Below are 20950 nucleotides of genomic sequence, written 5' to 3'. Positions count from 1 at the left end.
CACGCAGTGGCATGAAGTCAACATGGCAAATCCAGCCACGAACTGCCCCTCCTCACAGGGAGGGGTCCTCCTTTTATACCCGGTTAAAAAAACCTGTCACATGACCTCTACTGGCGGGAAAATGACGTCACTCCACCATCACAAGACCATTACCTCAAGTCCAGTATAGCTTCAACACCTGTCATGTGACAAGTACACCACTGTCACATGTCACGGGTACATAACATTGCGAAGGCTGAGGAAAGTCTATCTCCCACCCCCCATCCTCATCACATTCTACAAGGGTTGTATTGAGAGCATCTGGAGCAACTGCATCACTGCCTGGTTCGGAAATTGCACCATCTGGGATCACAAGACCCTGCAGCGGATAGTGAGGCCAGCTGAGAAGATCATCGGGGTCTCTCTTCCCGCCATCACGGGCATTTACACTACACGCTGCATCCGCAAAGGAAACAGCATTATGAAGGACCCCATGCACCCCTCATACAATCTCTTCTCCCTCCTGCCGTCTGGGAAAAGGCTCTGAAGCATTCAGGCTCTTACAACCAGACTATATAACAGTTTCTTCCCCCAAGCTAACAGACTCCTCAATACCCAGAGCCTGGACTGACACCTTGCCCTATTGTCCTGTTTATTATTTATTGTAATGCCTGCACTGTTTTTGTGCACTTTATGCAGTCCAGTGTAGGTCTGTAGTCTAGAATAGCTTTCTCTGTGTTTTTTTTAAATACGTAGTTCAGTCTAGTTTTTTGTACTGTGTCATGTAAACCATGGTCCTGAAAAACGTTGTCTCATTTTTACTATGCACTGTACCAGCAGTTATGGTCAAAATGACAATAATAGTTGACTTGATGTTTCAGAAAGCCTAATAATTTCAGGCTTGCCTGAATACCCAAGAATTACAGAAATTATCATTGGTCAATTTCTGAGTATTGTAAATAATGAAAAAAGCAGGATGTTCTTCAGAATCACACTTGCCAATTTTGCTTCTTACCTCGTCAACCTGTGGGAGCATGTATCAATCCTGTCCCTAAAGTAACCTCTGCCTTTGGCATGCCTCCTGCATTTTGAACCACAATTTGATTGATAATGTGAGTACAAAGATCTCCCTCTTTTGGCACTTCTCTTGTAAGAAAGGAAGACCTACTGCCTTAGTTGTGGCACAGTTCTGAACCATACAGGGAATTGGCTAGGTTGATTAAGGACACACACATAGAGCCTGATTTTTCTGATTGGCTGATAGTTGATCTCTTGAAAATTTGTTGGAAGTTCATGAGAATAATTTTGTATGAAAGTTGGATTGTTATTGTGCTGCGGCTATAAAACTAGCAAGTGAATGAAATATACTGTGAATGAATGTTATTGAATCTAGGAGTAAAGTTTATTGTTTGGGTGCAGTTCACATTTTCATCACCAATTATTGCATTGCAGCAACTTTAGAAAGAGTAATTTTTCACAATGCTATTTAGATAAGAAGGGACTTCGTGCAACTGATCAGTGAATTATTTGTTGAACACTTTGTCTACTGTCAATCCAAATTAAAGACTTAATATTGGCCTTTTGTTTGCCATTGGAAATGTGATCAAATTTAACAGTAAGATGTGAAGTAATATTCCCTTGTCAGGTCTATAGTAATATGTAGCAAAATAAATAAAATGTTAGAATTGCCTGGTTGAGAGAAAGATGGACAATGGTCAACGTTACCCATAGACTCTCTATTGAGTATCTTGTTTAAAGGATGGGATTGATTCATTCTGCCATAGGTTATCTAGATCAGAAGTAAACATGGTACTTCTGTTTTCATTATTTACTCTTAAAATATGTTTGACAGATGTGTATTGATGAAAATCCAGATAGAATGTTGCAATGGAACGGAGTATTGACTGGATCAAATCAAAATATGAAAATGTATCTTTATTTGTCTAGGTACTTTTTCAGCCTCAGTTCATTAAAGCTGACTCATTGCTTTTGACGGCTTTGAAGCCAGATGGATGTACTGTTGTGACATCAGTAAAGTCGTCTGCTGTATCAACTTTGTCAACAGCCACTACTCCCATTCAAACTACATCCCTGCAAATGCCAGTAGGTATAACTATTGATAATCATTGTGATTGAGAGAGAATTGATAATGGTTTTGATTTAGTATATCTTGCCAATATAAAGGATAATGAAATTACTCTTCTGAATTCTATTGCTCCAAGAGATTTCTTAACCTAGGAGAAATTACACATTTTATTCTCTGATACCTAATTGGGAAAAGGAGTATTTATTCTCCCTCACCAATTGTTGTTGAACATTGTCTTGTTGGAGCTTTTTATGGTGAAGTTAGAGTTCCGTACTTAAATGTCTATCTGATGTCAGTTTAGATTAGAGTGACCTAGTAAAACTAGATTTAATTTCTCAAGTATATTTGTGTATCAGATGGATTCTTACAACAATCCAGTTGTTTCATGGCCACTATTGCCAATTACTTTTCATTTCAGATTTCAGCTGTTTTAGGATTTGGTGCTGTGAATCAGGATTATAGTTCTGATTACTAGACCCAGAACACAACTCCTATTTCACTATACCACAAAATTAAAGCGCATTTTGAATTATTGGCATTTTTTGGCCAATTGGCCAATTAGATTCAGGTATCACACAAATTTAAATATAATGTTGATGGTTTTAAATGTGTTTCGATAGTATTTATCCCATTTTGTGTCAAATGCCAACAAGTTATAACTGATTATTATGTAAAAAAAAACACCAATTTGGAAAACAGGCCAGTCGTTTCCTGCCACTTTTGAGGTACTTTGGCCTGACCTCAAATAGCATTGAAGCTACTATGAGAGAGGAAATCAAACAGACAAGTTACGTTAGTCATCAGTTGTCACTATGAGTCTGGTAGAGGTTATTAATCAACAATTGTCACAAAAGAGTCATTAAAATCTCTTTAAATTGAGGGAGGGAGAAGACTTGGAGGAGGTAGGTACTTCATCATCATCATCATTTAATCCTTTTCGCTCCTTATGGGGCATAGGACCTCAGCAAAAGTCCTCCACCTCCTGCGATCTCCAGCAGATGTTTTTGCAGTCTCCCAAGTTTGGCCGTCGGCTTTCAGTTCATCCAAAAGCCTACGCCTCCAGGTTTGCTTTGGGCGATCTCTTCTTCTCTTCCCTTGTGGATTCCATTTGCGTGATTGTCAAGTGACATTCGACTGGTTCTTCCTCAAGGTGTGGCCGACCCATCTCCACTTCCTCCTCCTTATCTGGAATACAGTGGGCTCTTGGTTTGCTCTCTTCCATAGGTCTAGGTTTGACACTCTGTCGTACCACTTGAGGCAGAGGATCTGCCGGAGGCATTTGTTGAGAAAGGTCTGGATCTCGTTGCAGCTGGTGTTAGTGATTCTCCATGTTTCGGATCCATATAGCAGGATGGCTTTCACATTGGACCTGAATATACGGAGCTTTTCTGCAACTTTTGCTAGCTCTTCAATTCAATTGCTTTACAGGCAATCAGCAAGTAGTTGTAGATAACAGTTAAAGAATGGTACCTTGATGCACCTTTTCCTCTTTCAACAAATTAAAGCTGCCTAGTTGTAGTAAACAGATACAGTAGTTGCTTTAACTATGATAGTGTGATTCTCCAAAGCTCGTAAATTAAGCTTCAGCCTGGCATTTTCATTAGTATGCTGCAACTGCATACACTTACCAAATTATCAGGGACTTTGAAAAACCGGGAGCATATTTATTATAAAGTAAAAATAGACAAGGCTGAAAATACTCAGCAGGTTAGGCTGCTTTTTCGGGAAAAGAAATGGAGTTAATGTTTCAGAACAGAGACCCTTCGGGAGATAAGTTTATCAAAGATAGGGAGGGGGATGTCTCTGATAGTCTGTAAAGGTGACTAGGGGGTAATCTGTAAACTAGGTTATGTAGTCTACATAAGAGATTGAAGGTGCTGGAATCGAGCAGGGAACAAGGTGTGGAAGAACTCAGCAGGTTAAGTAGCATCTGTGGGAGGAAGATAATTGTCGATGTTTCAGGTCGAAACCTGTATTAGGACTGAGAGTGGAGAAGCAAGATGCCAATATAAAGAGGAAACTGGAAGTAACAGGCAACGAATATAGGGTGATTGTTGGACCAAGGAGATGGAGTTGGAAGGCAGGCAGGTGAATAATAAACAGCAAACAGAGAAAGAGAAAAACAATTGGAGTAGGGTGGGTGGAGGGAATGTGAAGATAGAAGATAGCTACTGGAGGGAGATAAGCAGGAAGATAAAGTGCTACCAGTGTTGGATTTGTTATGTTACGAAATCCCGTAACTGGGTCACTTACCAGCAAAGATAGAGAGGTCCGTTGAAGTCTGATGGTACTATTTTTAAAAGTATTTATTGATAAAGGGCACAAAAATAAGATTAATGCAAACATACAGATAATATACGTTGTCAATACTAAATCTAAAGCGCGGGTATAATAATAACCAATAAGAAATAGCTCTATCTTTGTCTAGGGGGATAATGTATTGTCCGATGGAAAGATAACAGTCACTATCAGTTTGCTCAAGCTGCAGCGTTGTTGGGTTTAAAAACGATGTAGTTTAACTTGCCTGGGTCTTTTATGATGCCAATCTGTTGAGTCGGGAGCGGGCTTCCCCGTTGTTAGCTAAAAGCTGTTCTCCGTTGGTTCCAGCCACCAATTCCAGCCATGGAATCGAACGCACGTGGCTTCCTTCAGATGACTTCCTGCTGTTACGTGGTCGCTTAACGTTTCTTCTGGTGCGTCTGAAGGGGTTGTTCCCCAGACCCTCTTTTATACTTCCTCACGGGGTCTCCGATGTCAATCAGGTTGGGATGATGCAATCCCTCAACCAGCCCACTCTGGTCATCCCCTGAGGGGCTTCAATGAATAGTACAGTACTCAATACACAACTTGGTCTTCCGGAGACAATGGCCATGTCCCGTAGCTTTACATCGCTGGGGAAACGAGGCATTTTGCACGTCCCATTCTCATTTCCTGGGCCCCTTGACCCAACCCACCGGTGATCTTGCGATTCTCACAAAGGAGGGGGCTACGGACGTAACAGTTATGTAAAGAAAGTGAGAATGGGAACCATTAGGGGAGAGGTGAAGGACATTTGGTACCAGATAGGAGGTGGAGTGGTGTGTGATCGAGCCAGAGAGGAAATGCGACTAAGGTAAGTAAGTGGGTTTTGGAAAGGGGATGGGGGAAGGCTTCGACCTGAAATGTCAGCAGTTTCCTCCCACGGATGGTGAACTCCTGCAGCACCCTGTAGGTCATTTGGTCAGTGAAAGAGTTAAAGAGTGATTGCAGTAGCAAAACAGTGTGAGAGTTGTGAGATGCAGAACATGAGGACGTGCTGGTTATCAAACTGTGTTTCAGTTAAAGAGAGAAAAAAGGAATAAAAGGCAGAGACTGAGTTGGTATCGCAGATGAAGGACTGACAGGGACAGTTGTGGAGAAAGCTGCAGCGTGCTCAGTTAGAATGGGGTATTGTTCCTCAAACTTTCACTGGGCCTCGTGCTGGAGATCAGATCGGAACAGGAGTTGAATGGCAAATGAAAGTGTCAGGTAACACACTCTGTGGACTGAATGTACAGGTAAGTGCTTTGCAAAGCTTTCACTCAGTTTGCATTTGGTTTCTCCAGTGCAGAGACCAGGCAGTGAACATTGAATGCAGTACACTGTACTGTAAGTGCATCACTGCTTCATCTGGAAAGACTGGATTCCCTGGATGGTGGGAAAGGAAATGGTGAAAACACAGATGTTACATTATCTATGGTTGCATGGGGAAGTACTACAAGAAGAGTACGATTGGTGGGAATGAAGAGTGGATCAAGAAGTGGAAAAGGGGAATGGTGCCTATGAGATGTTAAAATAGCAGGAACAGAAAAGATGTTTGGTGGTGGAATCTTTAAAACGGGCAGTAATTGTGGACTTATTTATTGAACGTAGAGGCTGGAGACGTGAGATGTGCAGATCAAGGAGTTGTGGAGAAGGGGGTGAGAGCAGAGATGCGAAGTTGATGAGTTGTACTTCAGGGTAGAGGGGAGGCTCTGCTTTAGGAAGGAGAAAACCTTCCTGGCACCTGTATTGAAAGTTTCATCAAATATAATGGTTCCATAATGAAATAATGGCTTAAAAGCTTTGTAGTGGTTGATTTGATGTAACAAATTTATTATAAATTGTTATTGTGAGAATGCAAACTGATTTAGATTCTACACTTGCATTCTTCAGGCTCTGGTCAGTGGGAACACAATCCTGACCACAGTGCCTCTGATGGTGGACACCGACAAGCTTCCCATCAATCGTATACCTGCAAGCGGCAGAACCTGTAACGCATCAAACAAAGGGGAAAAACGCACAGCACATAATGCTATTGAGAAGCGTTACAGGTCATCTATTAACGACAAGATTGGGGAGCTGAAAGACCTTGTTGTTGGTACTGAAGGAAAGGTAAGAGTCTAATTTGCATTTGTCAGTAATCTAAAATTAAATGCTCTGATCAGATTTTCATGTGTTTTAATCTTCAATAAAGTACTTTCTTTAAAGATAAAATGTGTATTTTTATCTTACCAGATAATTGATACTCAGTGTTGAGTTTGAAGTTAGAACATGGTGGTTGGTCTGGTTAAATCAGAACTTAGGTCAATACGGAGTTAGTTGTTTAGAAAGGAAAGACAAGCCAATGTATCCAACACTAACTGATATTTAATCCACCTGAGGCTCCTGATATCTGACTGCCACTTACTCTCAAACCAAAATAGTGTCATAACTTTAGTTCACTTTTTTCCCTTTCTATACTCTGCATACACCAAGCCCTGACTGAAGGAGGCATGTAAAGCAGTCTCTGTAAATCAGAATCAGATTTAATATCACCGACATCCTGTAGAGCAGTACAATGAAACACATGATACCAGCTGGTGTATGTCTAGGGGAAAATTTGTCCACCTGCCGAACCCCGCCTCCCGTATACGTGGATGCTGTGAAATACATGCGAATACAAACTCACACCAGGTACGTTTACAGAATACACTTTATAAATCTTACTAGAACTTAATAACGACACAATATATATGAAGGGAAAGAAAATAAAGAAAAGGCGCCAAACTTATCAGAGTTCAGTCAATTAGTGCACATCGTTGGAGTTCAATCATCGAACCCTCTGACCACTCTTCGCTCTTCTCCGACCTCCACAACCCCCGCACCTGGGACCACTCTTGGTGATCGACCATCAATGCCACACCCGTCCACCTTCCTCGCCGTCCTCTTCCCGACTCCCAAAAGAACCACACAATCCCAGCTCCCAGATCCACAAGAGAAAATAACATCCAACCCAATTGGTTAACAAATGAATACAATCCCCCGTTATCAGCAACTTTAACCCAAACAATCTTCAAGAATCTTCGAGAGTGCTCTGCAAGAAAAGCACTCCCTCACCAGTTAGCATAACAAAGAAGCAGTTTTACTTTTAACAAAGAAGCCATTTTGATGAACATACACAGTAGATAGAGAAATAAAACTAAGTTACATTAAGTATATAATTAAGTTAAAATAAGTAGTTCAGAAAAATAGAAATAAAAAAGTAGTGAGGTAGTGCAACGTCCATTTGGAAATTGGATCGCAGAAGGGAAGAAGCTGTTCCTGAATCGCTGAGTGTGTGCCTTCAGACTTCTGTACCTCCTTCCTGACGGTAGCCATGTGAAGAAGGCATGTCCTGGGGGGTGGGGAGCCTTGATGATGGATGCCGCCTTCCTAAGGCACTGCTCCTTGAAGATGCTTTAGATACGAAGGAGACTAATACCCATAACAGAGCTGACTAATTTTTACAAGTTTCTGCAACCTATTTCAATTTTGTACAGCAATCCCATACCCCATACCAGCCAGTGATGCAGTCAGTCAGAATGCTTTCCGCTGTACATTTGTAGAAGTTTTCAAGTGTTGTAGTTGACAAACCAAATGTCCTCAAACTCCTAATAAAATAAAGTCGCTCTCTTGCCTTCTTTATAGCTACATTGATATGTTGTGTCCAGGTTAGGTCCTCAGAGAAATTGACGCCCAGGAACTTGAAGTAGCTCACTCTCTCCACTTCTGATCCCTCCACGAGGATTGGTTTGTGTTCCCTTGTCTTTTCCCTCCTGAAGTCCATCATCAGCTCTTTGGTCTTGCTGATGTTGAGTTCAAGATTGCTAGTGTGACACCACTCAACTAACTGGTGTATCTTGCTCCTGTACACCCTTTCGTTATGATCTGAAATTCTGCCAGCCATCAGCAAATTTATAGATATGAGGCCACAGATACTACTTGGTTACCACCTTGTGGTTTAATCAAGGTCACAGAGTTGGTCTATGCTTTCTCCAAGCTTTTTTATTTCAATAAGGCTAATTGTCATAATGGGCTGCTTAGAATTGGCACCTTTTTACCTGATATCAATACAAGTACTGTCATTTGTTCTAAGAAACTGTAGCACAGGTTCAGTGGGTGCAACCAGTTTAATTTATCTATTTCCTCATGACCCAGAATGAGCCAAATGATTACTTGAATCTATAGCAGCTCTAAGTGGGTCTCATCAGACTCTTTCCCCCACTTCACAGTAATCCAATTTCCTTCACATGCTCATCAACTCCTCACCAATTTTCTTGCAACCCTGCACCACTAGGGTCAATTTGCTGTTAACAGTTCATCTGCCAGCACATCTTCAGGATGTGGGAGGACACAGGAAACCCAACCTATAACAGGGAGAAGATGCGAACTCCACACAGACAACATTGGGGTCAGGATGGCATTCGGGTTACTGCAAACTCCACACAGACAGCATTGGAGGTTGGAATTCCACTCAGGTGACTGCAGACTCCACACAGACAGGTTTGGGGGTCAGGATGGCACTCGGGTTGATAAAGCCAAGAGCTCCAGTGTGCTGCCATTTTGTAAACCTGAATGTGAAATCTTTTAAAACCTTTTCTGTTATCCTTCTTTACCTTAACAGTTGAACAAATCAGCAATACTGAGGAAAGCTATTGATTATATTCACTTCTTACAACAAGCTAATCAGAAGTTGAAACAAGAGAACATGCTATTAAGAGTGGCAGCCCAGAAGAACCGTAAGTGCTCTGTGTGTTGTACACACATTTCACTGATCAGAAATGGTGAAACCAGAATCTTTGGCAATTTCCTGTACATCCTATTAGGATGTAAATGCAGTTGTTTGTTTGCTGTGGTCTAATACTCATGCATGCCAGTGAGGCACTTTATATTGCGTCTGTGTGTTTTGAGAGAGAGAAAAAGAGAGATGCCTGATGCCCTATCACACTTCACATGCCTAGGTAATCTCTCCTCTCCCCACCAACTCTCAAGGCACAGGAGGGTTTGCTTGTGAATCGTTCTGCATTGTTTTTCCACTCTGTTGTAAAGTTGTTCAGAAAACTTAGCATGCCTATTTTGTGGGGGAAAACTCCAAAGAACTACAGAAAACTAAATAGTTATTTTGTGAAATGCTATAACTTGGATTTTGATTGGAAAATATTTCTTAACTGCATAGATTGGCAGAGTTGAGTACAGATTACCAGGTATTGAACAATATTCAAGGTAGTTTGGCAATCTGGGTGTAAAGTTGGCCGTTTTGAATAGATTAAACACTGACATAACTGGATGTGTCCTAATTTTTATATCCTGATCTAACTTACGGCTACATTTATAATGACAGATGCTATGTAAACTTAGAGAAATGTAAGATGAAGAATCCATGAAGCTGCAGAGTTTAAGATGAATGGGTTGGTGATATCTCAGTTCCAATATCATCATTCTTCATTTTTTCTGTTCTGAATCTGAAGGATAAATATTTATGAAATTGTAATTTTGAATTAGCAGATGCTACTTTCGCTATGAGAGTGGATCTCATTAATAGCTTTTTGTCCAATTTCAGAGTCTCTGAAAGAAATAGTGGCTTCCACGGGAATGAGTCAGGATACAGTAACAAATGGATTCAAGCAGGAACCTGATCTGCTTAGCCCACCACCATCTGATGCTGGTTCACCACCTCAAAATAGCCCATTTTCTGTCAGCAGCAGTGATTCTGAGACAGACAGCTCAATTTTTGATGATACCAAGGTATTTAAACGGCTATATTAACTTCATGTTCTCAGTCCAAACAAGACTTACACGATTAATGTTCCTGTCTTCTTTGCTGTCTATTTGTTTTAACACTGTTTCCTCCCCAACAGCTTGCTGGATTTGTTTCACTGTTGCCCTTTGCTTTTGATGCATTGGTCATTGAATTACTGTTTTTTATGTTCATCTGGCTAGTGATGTCTGCAGGCTGTTTAATTGAAGAGCATAACAGCTAAATTCCCATTTTGGCAATTTATTTGGAGATTCAGAATCAGGCTGACATACTGTATGTTGTGAAGTTTGTTGTTTAGCGGCGGCAAATTCCACGATGTATGCCAGTGACAATAAGTCCAATTCAGTTACTGTATCTCTAACACAGTAGCAGGCCCTTCTGGCACACAAGCCCACACAACCCAATTACATTCATATGAGCAATTAACCTATTAACTTGTATGTCTTTGAAATGTGGAATGACGCTGGAGTACCCACAGTAAATCTATGCGGTCACTGGGTAATGTAAATATTCAACGAAAATTCATTTGTGATCCTATCATAATTGAAAGTTGAACCCATAGTAAAGTTCAAACTCTATGCCATTTCATTTGCCAAACAAACCTTAGTTCAGTGGTAACATTTAGCCTTGAGGCGGGCTGTGATCTCAGTACTTTTGGAGGGGCTTGAGCTTGTATTGCCTATATAGAAAACAGTGGGTGCAAATTTGGTTGTGATAGCTGTGGGAATCTGCAGGCTTGTCGTGGATGATTCTGGTTGGCTTGACCCTGAGTTAGTGAGAGGGAACAGTCAGCTAGACCATGTGAAGGGTGGAAATCTGCACACAAAGTTAAGCACAGCTTGGACCCACACACATTCCCATAACTACATCTTTGATCTGGAGAAGTGGAATTGGAAGAAGATTTTCAACAGATTCAGCCAGAAAAAATAGTTGGGTGGAAGGGAACTGGTTGGAGCTCTGTTCAAAGTGAATCACATAGATATTTTGATTACTTCATTTGGGAACAGTTTGAAGAATGATTTTTTAAAAAATAAAGTTGCAAAATACATTTTTTAAATTTTTGAATAAGGTTATTCACTGATCCAGTGAAAGGTGAAGTTACTTGCTATCATTTGGGAGATTGGATACCATTTTATATTGGTGGTTATAAAGGTTGCAATAAAATTTATGATACTGTGAGCTACAAGGCATGTGTAAAACCAGAAAATAAATTCACTCTGTACTTTGCTATATGATAGTTTTGAAAGTGCAAAAACGCAAAGATTAATCTGATTGTGTATTTGACCAATGGTGAATTATGTTGACTTCTAGATGTCAGTTAAACAAGAGCAGACACTGCCAACTAGTGCTGGCATGTTGGATCGATCTAGGATGGTACTTTGTACCTTTGTCTTCCTTTGCCTCTCCTTTAACCCTCTGGCATCATTGATGGGTGAATCGGACATCAGGCTGGCAGAGAGTGGAGAATATCATGGACCAGGCAGAAGCACGCTGGGATTTTCTGTAGAAGGTAGGTGTTTGATCAAAATGAAATAATAAACACGTGTACAGGTCTATTCTTATTTACCTTATCTGTGTAGATTTGCAAACTGCCAGAAAATATCCAGCCTCACTGAATCCCCACACGAGCCAAAAACGAGAGAGCACAATAAAAATAATACACACAAAATACTGGAGGAACTCAGCAGGCCAGGTAGCATCTATGGTAAGAGTACAATCAGGCCAAGACCCTTCTTCAGGGCTGGAAAAAAAGATGAGGTGTCAGGGTAAGAAAATGGGGGGAAGGGAGGAAGAACCACAAGGTGATAGGTGAAACCAGAAGGGTAGGGTGTAAAGTAAAGAGCTGGGAAATTGATTGATGAAACAGGTACAGGGTTGGAGAAGGGGGAATCTGATAGCAGAGGACAGAAGGCTATGGAAGAAAGAAAAGGGGAAGGAGTGCCAGAGGAAGATGATAGGCAGGTAAGGAGTTGAGGTGAGAGAGGAAAATGGGATGGTGAGGGGAGGGGCATTACCAGAAGTTTGAGAGAGCAATGTTTATACTATCAGATTGGAGGCTACCCAGACAGAATGTGGTGTTCCTCCAAGCTGAGTGTGGCCTCATCGCAGCAGTAGAGGAGACTATGGACTGATGTGTCGGAATAGGAATGGGAAGTGGAATTAAAATGGGTGGCCACTGGGAGATCCTGCTTTTTCTTGCAGGTGGAGTGTAGGTGCTCGGTGAAGAGCTTCCCAATGTGTGTCAGGTCTCGCCAATATACTGGAGGCCACACCAGGAACACCGGATACATTAGATAACCCCAATAGACTCACAGGTGAAACGTCACCTCATCTGGAAGGACTGTTTGTGGCCCTGAACAGCAGTGAGGGAGGAGGTGTCGGGTCAGGTGTACCACTTGTTCCATTTGCAAGGATGAGTGCCAGGAGGATCAGTGGGGAGGAATGAACGGTGTAGGGAACGATCCCTGCAGGGAGCAGAAAGTCAGGAGGAGGGAAAGGTGTGCTTGGTGGTGGGATCCCGCTGGAGATAGCAGAAGTTACAGAGAATTATGTACAGGGCGTGGAGGCTGGTGGGATGGTAGGTGAGGACAAGAGAAACCCTATCCCTCGTGGGGTCGTGGAGTTTGGGGTAAGAGCAGACGTGCAAAATGGAAGCGATGTGATTGAGGGCAGCATTGATGGTGGAGCAAGGGAAGCCCCTTTCTTTGAAGAAAGAGGATATCTCCTTCGTTCTAGAATGAAAATCTTCATCCTGAGTGCGTATGTGGCAGAGAGGGAGGAATTGAGGGAAGGGGGTGGTGTTTTTACAAATAACTGGGTGGAACGAGGTAGCTATGAGAGTCCGTTGGTTTATAATAGACATCGGTGGATAAACTGACTCTGGAGTTAGAGACGGAGGGATCGAGAGGGAGGGAGGTGTGGAAATGGACCAGGTAAATTTGAGGACAGGGTTGAAGTTGGGGGGAAAGTTGATGAAGTCGACTGGGTGCAGGAAGCGGCACCAATGCAATTGTCGATGTAGCTAGGGAAAAGTTGGGGAGCAATATGGACTGTTGCACGTAGCCAGCAAACAGGCAGGCATAGCTGGGACCCATGCGACTGTCCATGAATACACCTTTTGTTTGAAGGAAGTGAGAGGGGACTGGTGGTGGAGGGGAACTGGTTACGTCTGGTGTCCAGAAAGGAATGGAGAGCTTTGATGCCTTCCTGGTGGGGATGAAGGTGTATAGGGACTGGACATCCATAGTGAAAATAAAATGATAGGGACCAGGGAGCTTGAAATCATTGAAAAGATCAAGAGCATGTGAAGTGTCACGGATGTAGATAGGAAGCAACTGAACCAGGGAGGAGTTGGTGGTTAAAACTGAGTTGTGGTATGCAGATACAAGATCAATGGTACAGAAACAATGTGTCTACCTGGATAAGCAGGTTTTTGGATCTTGGGTAAGAGGTAGAAATGAGAGGTGCAGGGTGAGGGAACAGTAAAACCCCATTTGGAGTAACACCACTTATTTTGAATTAATGAGAAAAGATATTAGATTCTGTTGCAGAGGTAAATGCATCTGAGAATTTATTTTTTATTTGGGAAGTAAACCAAAATGATTAGTGTGCCAGTATTGAAATAACATCTGGTTGAGGTTGCATTGCAACCAGAAGCAAGCAGATAGCTGGATATAGCCAGGTGTGCAAGGTATTTGATCAAAAGTCAGATACAGGTATCCCCGCTTTTCGAAAGTTGGCTTTTCGCCACTTCACTTTTACGAAAAAAAGGTGAAAAGCAAAAATAGAGTTCAGCGTTTGTTTTGCTCTCAGCAGAAAACCGCCATTGCTTTGAACTGCATGAGACTTTTGCTACGATTGACAGTGCTGCAATGATTGCAGAAAAGTATGACTTTAATTGTGAAAGGACACGTAAGTTTAGGGCAGGTTTGCAGGATGTTTTCAGTGCCTACAAAGAACTGTATGATAGAAAAATGCATGAAGCTTCCAGTGTGCTCACTGTCTTCCCCATTCTGGTAAGTGAAACTGTACTGTACATACATTATTTCTAATTTATATAGGCTGTGTATTTGTCATATTCCTGCTTTTACGAGATGTTAGTGTTATTTTAGGTTTTATGTGGTATTTGGTATGATTTGGTAGGTTGTCTTTAAGGTCTGGCAATGCTCAAAATTTTTTCCCATATAAATTAATGGTAATTGCTCTTCACTTTACGCCATTTCAGGCTACGAAAGGTTTCATAGGAAGGCTGTACTTTCGGACAGCGGGGGTGGAATTATTGAGTGTTTCTAGATAGACTTCCTGCCAACAGAGGTGTTGGAGGACAGTTGGTTATCTGAAGGCATCCACAGTCTGTTGTGGCTCTATTTACAGTCAGCAGCATCACTTTGTCCAATAGAAATCAATTTTAGCTTTGAGTAATCTCCAGTATTTTGAGAGCTGGAGTTGTGTGCTCTTGTAAATGGCAATGGGTTGGAAATGGAAGGGAGGGTATATTTAGTTTGACTAAATTTGGGATAAGGGTGTGGGAAGAAGTCCTTTGAACAACAGTGAGAAACTTTCTTTTAAAAGAAACTCAGTTTGACAGTGCAGAAGCGTCTTGCCATTGATTATATTATATACTACACCAACTGCCATTTTTCATCCACTTTGAATTTAAATAGTCACTGTCAGAAAGGAAGGAAGTCTATATATGAATGTGGGAAAAACATGATTTTTCAAAATCATTTTTCCATCTCAGACATGTTGTGAACAGAGTAAGTCTTGCAACATTCGATACACTAAAGGCTAAACTGACTGGAGCAGTTGAAACATTACAGTTATTTTATCTGTTCACCCTTCAAGGCATCAGCCAGCAACACCAATATTTATTGCCTTTCCCTCATTGCTTTTGAGAGGGTGAAGGTGAGACAACTTCCTGAGCCTCTGATGAATACTGTAAAGGAGATATTTTCAGCTGACTGGCACTTAACTCTGAACCCAGCAACAGTATTAAACTAGACATTTTAAAAGTGTGGTTTTAACTCAACATGCATTATGAGTGGTGTTTGATAGGTTCCTAAGGTAGAAGGAGATGAGTTATGTACTCTCGTTACATGCACGTGCTGTTCAACTCTAAGTGATTAGGCAGAAAGTTTGAAGATAATAACTCATCTCCTTCTACCTTAGGTCACAAACTGATCAACCACCCCTCCTGTGGACACTTGCTGGAGGTCCAAGATCCGTATGCTACACGACCACTGGACTAAGTGTGTAAATGTAGGAGGGGACTATGTTGAAAAATAAATGTGCTAGGTTTTCTAAAATTGACTCCTTCTACCTTAGGCCACAAACTTATCAATCACCCCTTGTATTTTGGAATAAAATTTATATGATGTGAGGTGAAAAGTGATTTGAAACAAAAACACAGACTTGATGTATTAGTTTGAGTGGCCTGTTTATATGCTGCTTCATGTTAGGCCAGTAGCCTAGAGCTGAGAGATTTGCTCTTCCTGTTCACTGTCCCCTTGCAGTGACTTGCGATTTATGGATAATGTCGCCCTCTAATGTTTCTGTAATTCCTGTTCAAAGGTTCTTTTATCACCAAAGTGTACAACTTGAAATTCTCTTCTCTGGGTAACCATCATCCTTCCTCCTGCATAAAAAAAACACAAAACAGTACATGCAAGTCGACCCCTCCCCCCCAAAACCCACTCCTAGCACAAAAAGATGAACAAAACTGGCTCATCGACCCCCAGGTCCTTCCACCCACATAAAAAAATGAACAAAAACGGAACAGGCACATTGAGTAGTTCAGAATAAACTCCTGAATGAAATAGAGATTGGGAGGGACTCAGAGCATAATTTAAGCCTGCACCAGTATTATCTCTTCTGTCCATGGAGCAGAATATTTTAAAGCTCAACATCAATGTGTTATTTTTTAATTAAAAAATAAAAGCCCAACTGTTATTAGTGTTAGAAAGTGATGGATTTGTTTGGTCTCTCTATTAGTTTTAATTTTATACTCTTCAGCTCAGTGACATTTCATCACCATTTTCTATTAATATATTTTGTGTATTTGTCCTTTGCAAGTTTGTCAATGTTTAATTGAGATGTGCACTATTTCCTTGTAGAAAGTTGAAAGAATGACAGTGAGAATATGAAAAGGCTGATTATTTGTGCGGTATTTGCAGTTTAGCTCAAACCAGTGGTTTATTTAGTTAGGCTGACCTCATTTAATTAACAAATGTCTAACGGTGCTTTCTCTGCTACTTGTATGTCAAATGGTGAGGATGGATGATAGTTCTCCAGTTCTAGTTCTGGAAGTTTTTGGGAGTAATTGTGCGGATTCCTGGGTAGATTGATCCAAGTGAGAATGTGCTGAGGTAGATGTTTTGGTGGCTCAGTGATCCTTGTTTTGTTCCACAATATTCTGTTATTGTTTGATCAACAACTCGATCAGTCGAGTAAATAAAACTTGGTTATGTTTTTTCCACTAGCCTCTTCCAGTTGGTTGCCCTGGGTGTGGCCAACACTGGTCCTCTGGTTGATTAATGGAATAATTGTCCTGATCGTATTCATTAAGATTTTTGTATACGGTGAGCCAGTCACTCGGCTGCACTCTGAATCATCTGTCCTCTTTTGGAGGCACCGCAAGCAGGCTGATCTGGATCTGGCAAGGGTAAGGATGATTCATTTTGGCTAAGCAAATACTGGTCTAAACCTGCAAGGATAACTTGCCATGGACAATGGACAATGGACAGTAGGTGCAGGAGTAGGCCATTCGGCCCTTCTAGCCAGCACCGCCATTCACTGTGATCATGGCTGATCATACACAATCAGTACCCCGTTCCTGCCCTCTCCCCATATCCCATGACCCCGCTATCTATAAGAGCTCTATATAACTCTCTTGAATGCATCCGGAGACTTGGCCTCCACTGCCTTCTGGGGCAGAGCATTCCACATATCCACCACTCTCTGGCTGAAAATGTTTTTCCACATCTGTTCTAAATGGCCTACCCCTTATTCTTAAACTGTGGCCTCTAGTTCTGGGCTCACCCATCAGCGGGAACATGCTTCCTGCTTCCAGTGTGTCCAATCCCTTAATAATCTTATATATTTCAATCAGATCCCCTCTCATCCTTCTAAATTCCAGTGTATACAAGCCTAGTCGCTCCAATCTTTCAACATATGACAGTCCCGCCATTCTGGGAATTAACCTTGTGAACCTATGCTGCACTCCCTCAATAGCAAGAATGTCCTTCCTCAAATTTGGAGACCAAAACTGTGCACAATACTCCAGGGCCCTGTACAGCTGCAGAAGGACCTCTTTACTCCTATACTCAATTCCTCTTGTTATAAAAGCCAGCATGCCATTAGCTTTCTTCACTGCCTGCTGTACCTGTATGCTTGCTTTCATTGACTAATGTACAAGAACACCTAGATCTCGTTGTACTTCCCCTTTTCCTAACTTGACTCCATTTAGATAGTAATCTGCCTTCCTGTTCTTGCCACCAAAGTGGATAATCTCACATTTATCCACATTAAACTGCATCTGCCATACATTTGCCCACTCACCCAACCTGTCCAAGTCATCCTGCATTCTCATAACATCCTCCTGACATTTCACACTGCCACCCAGCTTTGTATCATCAGCAAATTTGCTAATGTTTCTTTTAATCCCTTCATCTAAATCATTAATGTATATTGTAAACAGCTGTGGTCCCAGCACCGAACCTTGCTGGTTCCTTGCAGCACCCCACTGGTCACAGCCTGCCATTCCGAAAGGGACCAGTTAATCACTACTCTTTGTTTCCTGTCAGCCAGCCTATTTTCAGTCCATGTCAGTACTCTGCCCCCAATATCATGTGCCCTAATTTTGCCCACTAATCTATGTGGGACTTTATCAAAAGCTTTCTGGGAGTCCAGGTACACTACATCCACTGGCTCTCCCTTGTCCATTTTCATAAATACATCCTCAAAAAACTCCAGAAGATTAGTCAAGCATGATTTTCCCTTCATAAATCCATGCTGACTCAGACTGGTCCTTCTACTGCTATCCAAATGTGTCGTAATTTCCTCTTTTATAATTGACTCCAGCATCTTTCCCACCACTGACGTAAGGCTAACCGGTCTATAATTCCCTGTTTTCTCTCTCCCTCCTTTCTTGAAAAGTGGGACAACATTAGCCACCCTCCAATCAGCAGGAACTGTTCCTGAATCTATAGAACATTGGAAAATGATTACCAATGTGTCCCTGATTTCTAGAGCCACCTCTTTAAGCACCCTGGGATGCAGACCCATCAGGTCCCGGGGACTTAACAGCCTTCAGACTCAATAGTCTATCCAACACCGTTTCTTGCCTAATATAAATTTCCTTCAGTTCATCCTTTACCCTAGTTTCTTTGGCCACTATTACATCTGGGAGATTGTTTGCGTCTTCCCTAGTGAAGACAGATCCAAAGTACCTGTTCAACTCATCTGCCATTTCCTTGTTCCCCATAATAAATTCACCCGTTTCTGCCTTCAATGGCCCAATTTTGGTCTTAACTATTTTTTTGCTATTCACATACCTAAAGAAACTTTTACTATCCTCCTTTATATACTTGGCTAGTTTACCTTCATACCTCATTTTTTTCTTGGCGTATTGCCTTTTTTGTTATCTTCTGTTGCTCTTTGAAAGCTTCCCAGTCCTCCGGTTTCCTGCTCATCTTTGCTATGTTATACTTCTCTTTTATTTTTATACTGCCCTTTACTTCCCTCGTCAGCCATGGCCGCCCCTCACTCCCCTTAGGATCTTTCTTCCTCTTTGGAATCAACCAATCCTGCACCTTCTGCATTATTCCCAGAAATGGAAGACAGTGATGTCTTTCCTCTCTTTTTGTTCTGTTTTTGCTTAAAATTAGTGCCTTCCTATTCACTGGAACTAAGTTGAAACCTGTGATTAATTAATGAAGTCAAAATCAATAATATACTTAAAATCTTTGTTATATGTTCCCATGTGTTAGTGTATTAAGACTTAGCAGTTTCATATTCTTTGTCAATTTGATGGAAGGCCCAGGTATTCGATATTCCAACATGCAGAAAATTCAGAAACATTCAGCAGTTCAGGCAGCATCTCATTACTTTTCATAGTACTTTATGGCATTGAAGGAAGGTGTTGGAACTTAGCCAAGCCCTTTGGCCCACAATGTCAAGTAACAAATTTACCTACAGTCAAGTAGTTATCTTACTGACCTTTTCAATATAATTCATGCTATTTGTCCTTCTGTAAAATACAACATAATTTGATCTTCGTTTTAAGTATATATTTAGTTACAGCTTATCTTGGTGAGCCAAACTTTATGTAGATCAGTCAGAGATACCTCTAGATAGCAACAGTGGACTTCAGCAGTCCTGGACCAAAGAGGGAAAATCAGCTTGATTTCCAAACCCAAATACAGCTTGGAGTTCCATATTCTGAGGCAGGCTGGTGCTCAGAGGTAGAGAGAAAAACACGAGTCTAGTCAGTCCATGATGTAAACTAGCCTGCTGATAGTTACTGTGATCAGGCTACCCTGTAGCACACTGTCTTGTTTGATTTATGTAGAATATAGACCAGTACAGCACAACATCAGGCTCTTCAATTAGTAATCAAATGGCCAACTAAACGAATCTTGTCTGCCTACACAATAGCCATATCCTTCCATCTTCCTCACATTTATCACGTATCTATCTAAACATCTCTTAAAAGTCTAATGCATCTGCCTCTGACATAGACCACTACATGCCAACCAGAATGTTGTAGTTTCAGTTGCAAATGGAAAAAAGCAGCAATTTTTTTGTTCAAAAAGATCAGTGGAACTTTGAAATCTCTGAAAAAAACCTAACAAATGATATTTTCATCAGGGGGATTTTCCACAGGCTTCCCAGAACCTCTGGGTTTGTTTGAAAGCGCTGGGGCGCCCCCTGCCAACTTCCAATTTAGATTTTGCCTGCAGCCTGATGTGGAACATCATCCGGCACATCCTGCAGCGACTGTGGATAGGGCGCTGGTTTGCTGCACAGGCGGGAGGCTTCTGGCAGAACCAAGAGCTGAAGGATGACATGAAGAAGTGCACTCGGGAGGCTGCTCTGGTCTATCACAAGCTGCAGCAACTTCACATGACAGGTATGTGATCTATACAAAATTGAAAGGATCAATATTGAGGCACCAGAGAGACTGCAGATGCTGGAAATCTAGATTAACACACACAAAATGCTGGACGAACCCATCGGGGTGAAAAGGAACAGTCACTACTTCAGGCCAAGCCCGTTCATCTGTCCTTTTCTCTTTTCTCCGTAGATGCTGCTTGACCTGAGTAACTTCAGCATTTTGTGTGTGTTGATTCTACTAATATGGAATGTGCAGTAAACGACAAATGCCGTTTTGCATCCGAATAGTTCACAGAAGATTTTGAAATTAGTCTGACAGCCAACTGTGGTCCATGGTTCAGAGGAACAAAAGAAAGGTAGAATTGATAGCCAGTTCACTGTATGCTGAATCGATGCGGAAGATGCTGAATGATGTTGAGAGGAAACTGGTTCAGCCATCAGTGGAACTGGTATTACACAAGAGTTAGACCCAGGCAATGGTGGGTTTAATGATCCTTTAGATAGAATACCACCTCTAGCACAGCTGGCCTCAATAAAGCTGGTTTCTTACTGCTGTGGCATTTGCCAGAACATGAAAGTCAGTTTTAGATGGAACAAGTTTTGAGTTTGTAGATAAAAGAAGAAAATAGCATTTCTATAATGTTTTGTGCTCCTTAGTAGATTATTTCTGAAACGTGGTTGCTGTGGTAATGAAGATTGCACCCAGCCAGACTGTA

The 20950-nt window shown here is 41.5% G+C and overlaps 1 protein-coding gene across 4 annotated transcripts in view; it reads left to right on the top strand.

The window, feature by feature from the left end:
* Positions 1-20950, top strand: part of srebf1 (sterol regulatory element binding transcription factor 1) — an 87293-nt gene that overhangs the window by 20798 nt on the left and 45545 nt on the right. For 3 of the 4 annotated variants that reach the window (XM_059979832.1, XM_059979833.1, XM_059979834.1), the window contains exons 4-10: positions 1927-2082; positions 6239-6457; positions 8988-9102; positions 9924-10108; positions 11433-11631; positions 16601-16782; positions 19989-20250. In XM_059979832.1, coding sequence (XP_059835815.1) covers positions 1927-2082; positions 6239-6457; positions 8988-9102; positions 9924-10108; positions 11433-11631; positions 16601-16782; positions 19989-20250 — 1318 coding nt within the window. Of the gene's footprint in view, positions 1-1926; positions 2083-4672; positions 4759-6238; positions 6458-8987; positions 9103-9923; positions 10109-11432; positions 11632-16600; positions 16783-19988; positions 20251-20950 lie in introns of all 4 variants that reach the window. The other variant, XM_059979835.1, reaches the window with a different exon arrangement.

This window comes from Hypanus sabinus, chromosome 9 (genome assembly GCF_030144855.1).
Source record: "Hypanus sabinus isolate sHypSab1 chromosome 9, sHypSab1.hap1, whole genome shotgun sequence".
NCBI classification, from domain to species: domain Eukaryota; kingdom Metazoa; phylum Chordata; class Chondrichthyes; order Myliobatiformes; family Dasyatidae; genus Hypanus; species Hypanus sabinus.
This window is presented reverse-complemented; position numbering and strand designations above follow the sequence as displayed.